Source organism: Entelurus aequoreus, linkage group LG05 (assembly GCF_033978785.1).
Source record: "Entelurus aequoreus isolate RoL-2023_Sb linkage group LG05, RoL_Eaeq_v1.1, whole genome shotgun sequence".
NCBI classification, from domain to species: domain Eukaryota; kingdom Metazoa; phylum Chordata; class Actinopteri; order Syngnathiformes; family Syngnathidae; genus Entelurus; species Entelurus aequoreus.
The window spans coordinates 75645207-75657707 of NC_084735.1; the positions used below are offsets into that span (position 1 = coordinate 75645207).

Below are 12501 nucleotides of genomic sequence, written 5' to 3' on the forward strand. Positions count from 1 at the left end.
TTGCCAACCCTCACGGATTTTCCGGGAGACTCCCGAAATTCAGCGCCTCTCCCGAAAACCTCCCGGGACAAATTTTCTCCCGAAAATCTCCCGATTTTCAGGCGGAGCTGGAGGCCACGCCCCCTCAGCTCCATGCGGACCTGAGTGAGGACAGCCTTTTTTCACGTCCGCTTTCCCACGATATAAACAGCGTGCCTGCCCAATCACGTTATTCCATACGAGGCGTCCGGCATGTCGCCGATGAGCATGGTGCAGATGGAGAAGATCTTCTCGGCGTCCGTGTTGGCGCACACGTTGCCAAAGCCGACGCTGGTCAGGCTGCTGAGGGTGAAGTAGAGGGCGGCGATGTACGAGCTGCGCACCGACGGGCCGCCGGCCGTGTTGTTGACGTAGGGCATCTCCAGGCGTTTGCCCGGCTCATGGAGCCATCCTCGGGGAAGAGACGGGACGACAACAGGGTGACAAGAACTAAATCATCCACTGTATTATTATGTTTATCTTACCTAAAAATAAATATATTTATTCATTTTAAAAAAAAAAACTAAATACATTTTTACTATATTTTGCTAAAAACATCAAAATTAATTGTATTTTTTCTGACTCCTTATTACATCCAGCCATAGAATTATACATTAAAATAAACATATTTGAAATTATTCATTTTAAATGATCATAATAATTCATTTAAAATGGCCATATTTAATTATTAAAATAATTGCTTGTTTAGCAACAACTTTAGCATTTTATTCATTACATTTTGAAGCTCTCAGAAGCCAAGTTATGTTATATTCCTTAAGATTTATTTATGCAAGTTTGAAGTATCAATTATCTAAACAGTTTTGTTTGCATATTTTCAGGATGTAGATATATATATATATATATATATATATATATATATATATATATATATATATATATATATATATATATATATATATATATATATATATATATATATATATATACATATATATACATATATACATATGTATATATATATATATATATATATATATATATATACATATGTATATATGTATATATATGTATATATATATATATATATATATATATATATATATATATATATATATATATATATATACATATATATATATATATATATACATATATATATATATATATATATATACATATATATACATATATACATATGTATATATATATATATATATATATGTATATATATATATATGTATATATATATATATACATATATATACATATATACATATGTATATATATATATATATATATATATATATATATATATATATATGTATATATATATATATATATGTATACATATATATACATATATACATATATATATATGTATACATATATATATATATATATATATATATATATATATATATATATATATATATATAGTATATATATATAGTATATATATATACATATATATGTATATATAGTATTTCATATATATATATATATATGTATATATAGTATTTCATATTTATATATATATATATATATATATATATATATATATATATATATATATATATATATATATATATATATATATATATATATACACAGTATATACGTGTATATATGTATATGAAATACTTGACTTGGTGAATTCTAGCTGTAAATATACTCCTCCCCTCTTAACCACGCCCCACCCCCACCCCCCACCTCCCGATATTGGAGGTCTCAAGGTTGGCAAGTATGACTCCGAAAAATACGGTAATCGCCGTTTTGGAAGTTAGCATGCTTTGTTTTTGTCAGCCATGACTTTTATCTTTTTGAGGAACCACTGCCACCTTCTGGTCAATGAAAAAGGGGACTTGTAGCATCCCAGCCTTGTTGAAATATGAAGGAAATCAAATGTTTGGTGTCGTCTTTTGTCAGGTGAGAAGCCTTACCGCTGCACGTGGGACAACTGCGACTGGCGCTTCGCCCGCTCGGACGAGCTGACGCGACACTACCGGAAACACACGGGCGCCAAACCCTTCAAATGTGTCGCCTGCAGCCGCTGCTTCTCCCGCTCCGACCACCTGGCGCTGCACATGAAGCGGCACCAGAACTAACTCAAAAGTGTCAACAGAGAGACTCGAGTCGTTCGCCTGCATCCCACAAACCACTTCCTGTTGCTGCGACGAGGGAGCGAGAGAGCCGTCTTCATGACCTCCCGGTGAGTCCCGTCCCCGTAACGTCCGCCTCACAAAACCGGAAGATAAAACATTATAACCGACGGAGGGAAACCACGACGATGGACCGACTGGAGTGCAACAACCTGCTACATTACGCTCCATTTCATGTATTCGGGAGAAAAAAAATCGGAAAAATTTCATGTTCATTTTTTTAAACAATTTCATCACTTTTTAGCTCATTTTCTTAGCACACTTTTGCGCACAAGTTCGTTAAACGTGTTTATTTTAAGTAGCGCTAACTAACAAACGACCAAAAAAGAAGGAAAGCTTCCTCGGAAGAGTTGATTGAGTCTTACAAAAACCCGAAATAGGATAATATTTCATTTTTTGATAGCAATATTTGTCATTTTTAGGGCTGCAACAACTAATCGATTAAAATCGATTATAAAAATAGTTGCCGATTAATTTAGTCATCGATTCATTGGATCTATGCTATGCGCAGAGGCTACTTTTTTTTTATTTTTTTTTTATAAACCTTTATTTATAAACTGCAACATTTACAAACAGCTGAGAAACAATAATCAAAATAAGTATGGTGCCATTATGCTTTTTTTCAATAAAATACTGGAAAGGATAGAAATGTACTTTGTCTCTTTTATCCGATTATTAATCGATTAATCGAAGTAATAATCGACAGATTAATCGATTATCAAATTAGTTGTTAGTTGCAGCCCTAGTGGTTTTTAACATTTTGTTATATCTAGCAAATGATGTTATGTATGAACAGCCTTAATAAGTAATGTATTGCTCAATTTTTACAGATTTGGGCTAAAGCAAACAAACGCGAACAATTTTGCTGTCAATGCTATTTGCTAACAACGTGATGGCACACAAGCGCACTTAAAATCATCTCGAATTTAGACTTTTTTTTGGGGCTCGTTTAATGAAAAAGGTCCAAAAATGAACTTTGAAGTAATCTTCAGATTAAATTGTTACGCATGTTTTTGATTGTCTTTCCAGAAAAATTCACCACAATAAATGTTATTTTTACTCGTGCTAACAAACGATAAAAAAAAACAGTAAATAACTTTTTTGGCAAATCTAATACAGCACCCAAATTTTTCTTAGCTACCACATGCTAATGATCAATATGCTAATCGCGGAAAAAAATTAACACGAGTATTCGAATTTGCAATTGTGGTGTTTGGTAGTTTTGACTGATCAAAGAATTGCACAAACCTTCCACCAAAATGTTGTTAGATAACAGACGCGTAATTATGAGTAACTTACGACAAAAAAAAATGCTACGCTAAGACCTCAAAGTGACAATCTGCTTTCTTTGCTACGACGTACGGAAGGAAGCAATCACCTAAAACTTAGCTAATGTTAGCTAAGTCTTTGTCCATTAGCACTAACAACGTAAACTAACGCGCTAAATCGGAAGGTTGACGTCATTTTGGACTCTTAACATCCCGTAATCGTCTTTCACAACATGGAGCGTTTTTTCCGCTTGCGGACAGGTGGACGCCTCGCCCTCTTGTAAATAATGTTTATATATCTATTTTATCTACGTACGCGTGTCTGCGAAAACAACGAATGTATTTCGACTTCTCCTCGGTGTTGATATGACTTCACTAAAAAAAAAAAACACAAAATTACATAATCTGCGAAAGTAATGGGACAGCTATGCCAGAGAGCTGAGTCATCAGCCAATGTTTTGCTTTGTTTGTTTCCATAGCGACCTTTGCTGCTCATTACTTTTTACTGTCACATATTTATACAATAACGTCACCCATTGGCCGCGAAAGAAAACTTGAAATAAAAGAATATGATTTGAAAAAATATTACCAGAAGTTCCTTTATTTTTTACAATTACTTATAGGATATTTCTGATATTTCCTTCTGAATGCACTAAACTTAAATTGTCTTTTATTTCAACACTCGTCATTCCTGTTGTTGGTTGTTTTTTTCCAAAAGGATTCAAGTTCTCGGAGCGCAGTGTGTACATAAGTCTTTGTAAATATTTTCTTTGGTTTTGAATGTCTTCTTATCTGGATTTTTAATATTGTGTGTTTTTTGTAACTAATGGGATTTTAGATTGAATTTTTGTTTTTGGACCATTTTTTCCCTGTTTGAACTAAAATGACGCAATGAGATAATAAAATGTGTGCGATAATGCAGAATGGTATTGCGTCTTTTAGTCTTTTTTTTTATCTCGACAAAAACATTTTTACATTAAATGACAGTCATTATTTATAAATATTTATATTTTATTATATAGACATCTTTTTATTTTATTTTATCATAGTTATTTAAACTATAATTAACTGTTTTTCAAAAACATTAATTTTTTTTAATGATTTTGAATTATTTAATTTGATCAAATAAATAAATAAGTTAACACATTTAAATTGTTAAATATGTTTAATAAACACATCGTTTTTGCAACTAAAAAATAATGTATTGTGTGAATTAAAGAACTTGCACTAAATAACAAACATTAAATGATGAGATTGGATTATATCAAATTTGTAAGGTTGTTTTTCCACAAAAATGAAATAAAATTATCATTTATTTGGGAGTAATAATTCATATTTTACAAAGCTAGGAAAACACAAAATATACACAAACTAATTAATAGCAATGCATTCGCTTTGTTTTGGATGAACGTAAATGTAGAAAATGTGTCTTACTCAGACAGTAATGATATATTTCAATATTTCATATTGAACATTTCAATAGATTAAAAATATGTAATAAATGCGAGAGGGCAAAATGGTTGCTCTTTTCTCAGGCGACCGTCTTGTCTCAACACGACAGCTTGTGAAAGTGTAACCTGTCGGGCCGGCTGAGGTCATGTTGCACAAAAGAAATAAAACAATCTGAAGAAGAAGAACAACAACAACAAACACGGAGGGTGGAGTCGCTGGTTGTTGCTTTTAATTGTCATTTTCGTGCTTTTCATGGGAGGTTCACTTCTTCATCTTTTGGACTACGCCCTCACTTACTTTTATTTTTATTTTTTTAAACCGGCGCTTGTTTGTGCAAGGCTGTCAACGTCTGGATTTGATTGATGTGGCCACGACTGTACATACTGTACGTGTACGATTAACTCCACAGACAAATACCAAAAGGAAAAACACAAAAAAAAAGTCACCTTGGTTTTAATCAACACTTGATTATTGTGTCTGATAATATGTCACTGTATGATATCATATGGCCTCTTCAGGACCCTATATTGATGCAACAGTATTATTATACTGCCGCCTAGTGGCTTGTTGTGTGCAATGAAGGTGAGGCAAAATCAATCTTAGAATAATAATACCAAAAATGAGGTGAGATATTTGGGATAAGGAAATTACAAACTTGACTCCATTAATAATTGAAAACATTGATTTTGATGCATCATTACTTTTGGAGCTGATGAGTACTTTTTTGACTCACACGTCCTAAAACTGTCCCTCTCATTAAATTATTATTTTAAAAAATACGACATGTATAATTTTTCCACTGCACCGACAAAAACTTCAGACCAAGCCTTCGATAATAAACGTAATCTATTTAATTGACTTAAATTGTTCATCCTTAGCTGCCAAAACGGTTCTTGTCATAAACTTCTCATAAAAATGCAATAAATATATTTGTGTCTCTCCCATTTTTACTCCATTTCTAAGAACACAACTTTTAAAAACTTTAGATGACAATTATTTTTTCTATGTATTTGTTTTCTTTTTTTTTTAATGCTCTTTATGTCATAGGACCACTGGGGGGGAAGCAATATTTTAGGTGGAATATATATGGTGAAGTTGTTGAAAACTAATATTTAAATGCATGAAAACATTGATTTATTTAATTATTATTTATATTTAAAATACTTACACATTTTACTCTTGGGACCTAAAAAATGCAATATTTTAAGTGAAATATTTTAGAAGAGGTTATTAATATAAAAAAATTTCAATGCACTCTTTATGCTTACTAACTTAGTGTTTTTTCCACTGTTTCCACTATCAATAAAAACTTCAGACCAAACCTTCTATAATAAACTTAATTATTTAATTGATTTAAATTACCCTTTTTTTCCTCAGGTGCCAAAACATTCCTTTTCATAAACGTCTGACAAACACGTAATATATTTTTTCTCCCATTTTTTTTTTTACACCATGTCTAAAAAATGATCAAATATTTTCCACAATTTCAGACTTAACATTAGATCAGTTAACATGTACCACTAGTATTGCACCAAAGAATCCTTTGATCAAAATACAGTGTTTTATTTTCCTATATTCAAACAGTGTGAAGTGAAGTGAATTATATTTATATAGCGCTTTTTCTCTAGTGACTCAAAGCACTTTACATAGTGAAACCCAATATCTAAGCTACATTTAAACCAGTATGGGTGGCACTGGGAGCAGGTGGGTAAAGTGCCTTGCCCAAGGACACAACAGCAGTGACTAGGATGGTAGAAGCTGGGATCGAACCTGGAACCCTCAAGTTGCTGGCACGGCCATTCTACCAACCGAGCTATACAGTGTTACTGTTCAAAGTGTGTGTAATGTTACAGTGGACAAAAATATGAAATATACTAGTTGAATAAAACCTATGCCTTGTTTTTAATGAATACTTAGGCCTACTATGCTACTGAATTTGATGTTGGTCATAATGGTGGTACTTGGAGAGCCGAGTGTTTTCTTTGAGAACCACTGAATTACATGATAAAATTAATTTACTGAATTAACATAAATTACACATTTTACCCTCGGGGAACTTTTTAGAAACTGTAATCTTTATTTTTTATTTTTAACACCCTTTCTAAAATAAAATAAAAAGATGAAATCTTTTAAAAAATGTCAGACTTTATAATAGATTTGTTGTAATTATTTTAAATTAATTTAAAATTAGTGGGGGGGGGGTCATAAGTACCACTAATGTTACATTCAGAATATGCGATATTTTCTACAGAATATTTGGCAAGAAGTTATTGAAAGCAACATAGACTTGATGAGTTTGTTTGAAACATTTTTTTAAAAATGTACCCTTTTACCCTTATGTACTAAAATGGTCCTTCTCATACAAATCAGATAACAAATCCAATAATCTGAAAAACACAAAACAGGCAATATTTTAAGTGGAATATTTGGGAAGAGGTTATATTATTCAGAGAATTTATTCAACAAACATTTTATTCTTAATTCCCCAAACGGTCCCTATCATGAGCGTGTCATAAAAGTGTAAAAACAAATTCTGACTAATGAGTGAAAAACAACAAAATAAACATACTGCGGGGGTTAGGGTTATTGTTTGGTTCCCTATATGGTGCATCAAGGGCAGGCCTGGGCAGTTATCTTGACTCTGGGGGACAATTTTGAGAAAGAAAATGTGTCTGGGGGCCGGTATATATATCTATCTATCTATGTATATATATATATATATATATATATATATATATATATATATATATGTGTGTATATATACACATATTCACACATAAGTATACGTATACACACACACACACACACACACACACACACACACACACATATATATATATATATATATATATATATATATATATATATATATATATATATATATATATATATATATATATATATATATATATATATATATATATACACACACATACTTGTACATATATGTAAACTGTGAAAATCTGCTGTACAGTATGTGTGCTTGGGTCCTATTTTTAGGAACACTAATACAAAACCTCACAATAATGTCTGATTGAATGCTAAAAACGTTATGACAGACCGCCTAAAAAAACGGAATGGAATTTTAATTTTTTTTTACTGAATGAGACACCCAGAATGTACATCAAAATAAAGCATGTGGGGTTTACAATATTAACTATGGATGATAAAACACTGAATATTGACAACATATGAACGTCTAGTATATCATGCAAAAGCGCAGATTCCAACCATTGAAATACTTTGTATAGTTCAAGACTTGCGGTAATTTGAAAACATCACTGCACATCATAATGGCAGCTACAGTTTCCATCTTAAAGATCTAAAAAAAAATATTTGGGAATGTCCGGCGGGCCGGATTGAAAAGCTTAACGCGGCCCCCGGGCCTTAATTTTCCCAGGTCTGATCAAGGGTGTAACCACACTACACACACATTCTGCACACACAATAGGTGTTCGCCAACATTGCACGGAACACAACATGTGAGAGAGTTTGCATAAATGGGAAAGTTGCCAACATTTTTAGTGAAACAAAGCAGCAGACAGTCAGTCAATGAAGTGGAGTAAAGGACGTGAAACGCCCATGTTGTTTGATAGTGGAGAAAACATGACTGATGCTTGATATTGTGAAGTTATGACTATGTTCTGATGATAAGTCATGTTGGCTGTGTGGCAGACCTACAGTCACAACCAGGGGTGCCGCTAGGGATTTTGGGGCCCATGAAAAGAATCTTTACAGGGCCCCCAACACAGCGGCAATATTTTTTGATGCTATTTTACTTACAATTATGCATTTTAATGGTATTTTTGACTATCATTATCATATTTTTGAAAGAAGAACAGCATCACAGTTGACATTATTTTTTCTGTATTATAATTTCATCATCATTAGGGGCCTCTCTGGGCCCCCCTCCATCATGGGCCCCTAGTATCCGTCTCCTTTACCCCCCCCTTTTCGGCACCCCTGGTCACAACTTGTCCTTTTTTGTCAGTTGAAAATGAAAATGTTAGTCCATCAACAACTTGAGTGAATAAAACAAAGTGTTAGCTCTTAGTACACCAAATAAATGCCACATGCAGAATATTTGCATGTACTTGTGCTGACATCGCTAAGTTCGGCTTGAAATGTTGCTTCATTGGACTATTTGTGACGTTTGAAGTTTGCAGTTAAACAAAAAAAATCTATTTCGATGAATCTTTTGTTGTGGCATTTGTATTTGTACAAACATTTGACGTAAATGTATCTGTGGAGGGGGGCGTGGCCTGCGGGCCCGCCGCGGAGCGGGGTGTGCAAGGACCGGCCTCGAAGACAGCGGCAGGTGAGTAGATGCAGGGCCGGCCCGTGGCATAGGCCGTATAGGCAAATGCTAAGGGCGCCGTCCATCAGGGGGCGCCACGCCAGTGCCACAAATGTTGGAGAAAAAAAATTGAAATAAAATAAAAAGTTGGTACTATTATTTCTAAATACATAAAATAATCCCACGTTAATTAAAATGCAAAGTAAAGCCTATTTAATAGAAATATTATTTGTTACAACATTACGCCCCCCCCTCCCCCGGCACGGTGCGCCCCCTCCCTTCCCGTATCATGACTCTTTTTGGACGTCCCACATAAAAAAATCAACACAAGATGTCAAAACGGCCAAAACTGTCAGGTGCCCAGGGAAGAAAAAAGAGAAAAGAAGAGGAGAAGCGAGAAAAAGACAGAGGTAGCAGGTAGGTAACGTTAGCCTACATGAAATTATTTGTCTGTTACAGAATGTGATAGTAACCTGGCTTTTTAGCATTAAGCTAATGTTACATGATTCGGCAATAGCTAATCAATAAATAGCTAGTTCTGTTTTAACGTCGGGTTAATATTGTGGAGGGGGCTAAATTGTTATGGAAAATAATAATGTAACGTTAGGTAATTACAGTACTCCCTGGTGTACAGTAATTTGTAAGTCATTCTAGTTAATGCAATATTAAAAAGCACAAATAGAGAACTCTGTAGATCCCCTTTTTTTGTAATATAGTTGTTAAAGTCATACTGGTTTGATATCTTGTTTTGTGCAGTGCCTTATTTATATTGTATTTTTAATTTATTTTATGCAACTTGTTGACACGTTTTATTTTGTGTTTATGTATGTAAAAAATATAGTATTTCATATATTCATTTTTTATTTTTTGTATTCATTTATTTATCCATATTTTTTTTTATCTTGTTAACTATTCTGATTGTTAATTTGCTTTCTTTTAGTAAAAAAAAAAAAGGTCAAAGACAAAGCTATTCGGTTTCTTGTGAGTATATACACTTCACTGCCGATGTGGGGCGGCGCCACCTAAAATCTTGCCTAGGGCGCCAGATTGGTTAGGGCCGGGCCTGAGTAGATGGCCCAGCTGGGCCTTGTTATCTAATCACCTGTCGCCTTTATTAGCAGCAGCCGGTACGAGACAAGTTGTTGGAGTTGGAGCTAGGGAGAGACATACGGGACTGAAAAGCCAAAACATACATTGCTGGAAAGCAATCGCTCGAGGCGTGCATGCAAATAAAAAGACTTTATTCACACTGTATACCAGGCTCCCGAAGATCTGTCGGCCAGGAGAACCGACACTAGAGGGAAACCTCCACAGTATCCTACCACCGATAGGACTTGTACCACAGTATGAGAAATTGGTATACTGTAAATCTGTGTTTTTTTTAACCATTCTTACCCATTGTTGGGCCGCCAAGAAATATCTGTTTCTCAGCTGTGGTATGTCCGGGTGGTTCCACCACCTGTGGCAGTAATGACAATCCTAAACAAACAGAAGAAGTCTGTAGCTAAAGTCATAGAGAAGTTTCTTAAGCGCTAAAATGATGACTAATGTGGTGAAGTTTTATTTTCTTTTGCACTTTATTTATTGACTGTTAAAAAAACATAAATTATTGTTTATTTTTATTTTGGTCATAATTGATTTATTTTATTTTATTGTATGTGAAAAATAATTTAATCATTTTTTATGTGTCCCTTCTTTTGCAGTATATTTAAATAGTATTTATTTTCCTAATCAGTCTGACAAAAACCTAAGGTTTATGTGTTAAATCAATAATAATATTTGTGATTAACACACGGCTTCATTTTAATAGGCCAGGGGCCCCTCCATAGTGGAAAAGTTGGACCCTGAGCTCAAAAAGTCTAAGAACCCCTGCTGTAAATAGAATGTATTTATTTTTATAACCAAACATCAACCCTAATCGGACAACCTCAAAACTGACTCCCTAGTTTATAATCCATTAGAACATTTTACTTTTAAATATTTGATTAATTTAGTTGTGCTATCATCATTGCTATTATTATTATTTTATCAGTATCCATCTAAATTTTTATTACATAATAATCATTTTGTACAATTAATATGTTATGTTTTCTCAGTGAACAAATGAATCAAACAGGAAATGACTCTTGATGCTATTGCTCTTCCTCTCATGCTCTAATGTAGTACGCCCTCATGTGGCAACAACTTAAACTACATTGAAACTATATACAGTACAGTGTATTGCACATATTTTATAATATATACGAAATGTTATAGAATATTTATAATTTAATAATGAGAGTGTGAAGATTCAAGAGGTAGTCACCTGAAATGGTTTTCACTTCACAGGTGTGCTTGAAGCTCATCGAGAGAATGCCAAGAGAGTGGCTATTTTGAAGAAACTAGAATATAAAACATGTTTTCAGTTATTTCACCTTTTTTTGTTAAGTACATAACTCCACATGTGTTCATTCATAGGTTTGATGCCTTCAGTGACAATCTACATTGTAAATAGTCATGAAAATAAAGAAAACGCATTGAATTAGAAGGTGTGTCCAAACTTTTGGCCTGTACTGTACATAATATATATATATATATTAGGGATGTCCGATAATGGCTTTTTGCCGATATCCGATATGCCGATATTGTCCAACTCTTTAATTACCGATACCGATATCAACCGATACCGATATCAACCGATATATACAGTCGTGGAATTAACACATTATTATGCCTAATTTGGACAACCAGGTATGGTGAAGATAAGGTACTTTTTTTTTAAAATGAATCAAATAAAATAAGATAAATAAATTAAAAACATTTTCTTGAATTAAAAAAGAAAGTAAAACAATATAAAAACAGTTACAGAGAAACTAGTAATTAATGAAAATTTGTCAAATTAACTGTTAAAGGATAGTACTATTAGTGGACCAGCAGCACGCACAATCATGTGTGCTTACGGACTGTATCCCTTGCAGACTGTATTGATCTATATTGATATATAATGTAGGAACCAGAATATTAATAACAGAAAGAAACAACCCTTTTGTGTGAATGAGTGTAAATGGGGAGGGAGGTTTTTTGGGTTGGTGCACTAATTGTAAGTATATCTTGTGTTTTTTATGTGGATTTAATAAAAAAATAAAAAATAATAATAAAAAAAACCGATACTGATAATAAAAAAACCGATACCAATAATTTCCGATATTACATTTTAACGCATTTATCGGCCGATAATATCGGCAGACCGACATCTCTAATATATATATATATATATATATATACACACATATATATATATACATACGTGTGTGTGTGTGTGTATATGTTTATATACTTGTATGTATATGTGTATGTATATATATTT

At 33.2% G+C, this 12501-nt stretch overlaps 1 protein-coding gene across 8 annotated transcripts in view; it reads left to right on the forward strand.

Moving 5' to 3' along the window:
• The window catches only part of klf5l (Kruppel like factor 5 like), a 90404-nt gene extending 86075 nt beyond the window's left edge, over positions 1–4329 (forward strand). For all 8 annotated transcript variants that reach the window (XM_062048917.1, XM_062048915.1, XM_062048912.1 and 5 more), the window contains one exon: positions 1906–4329. In XM_062048917.1, coding sequence (XP_061904901.1) covers positions 1906–2084 — 179 coding nt within the window. In that variant the 3' untranslated portion in view covers positions 2085–4329. The remainder of the gene's footprint in view (positions 1–1905) is intronic.
• Positions 4330–12501: the final 8172 nt, after the last annotated feature.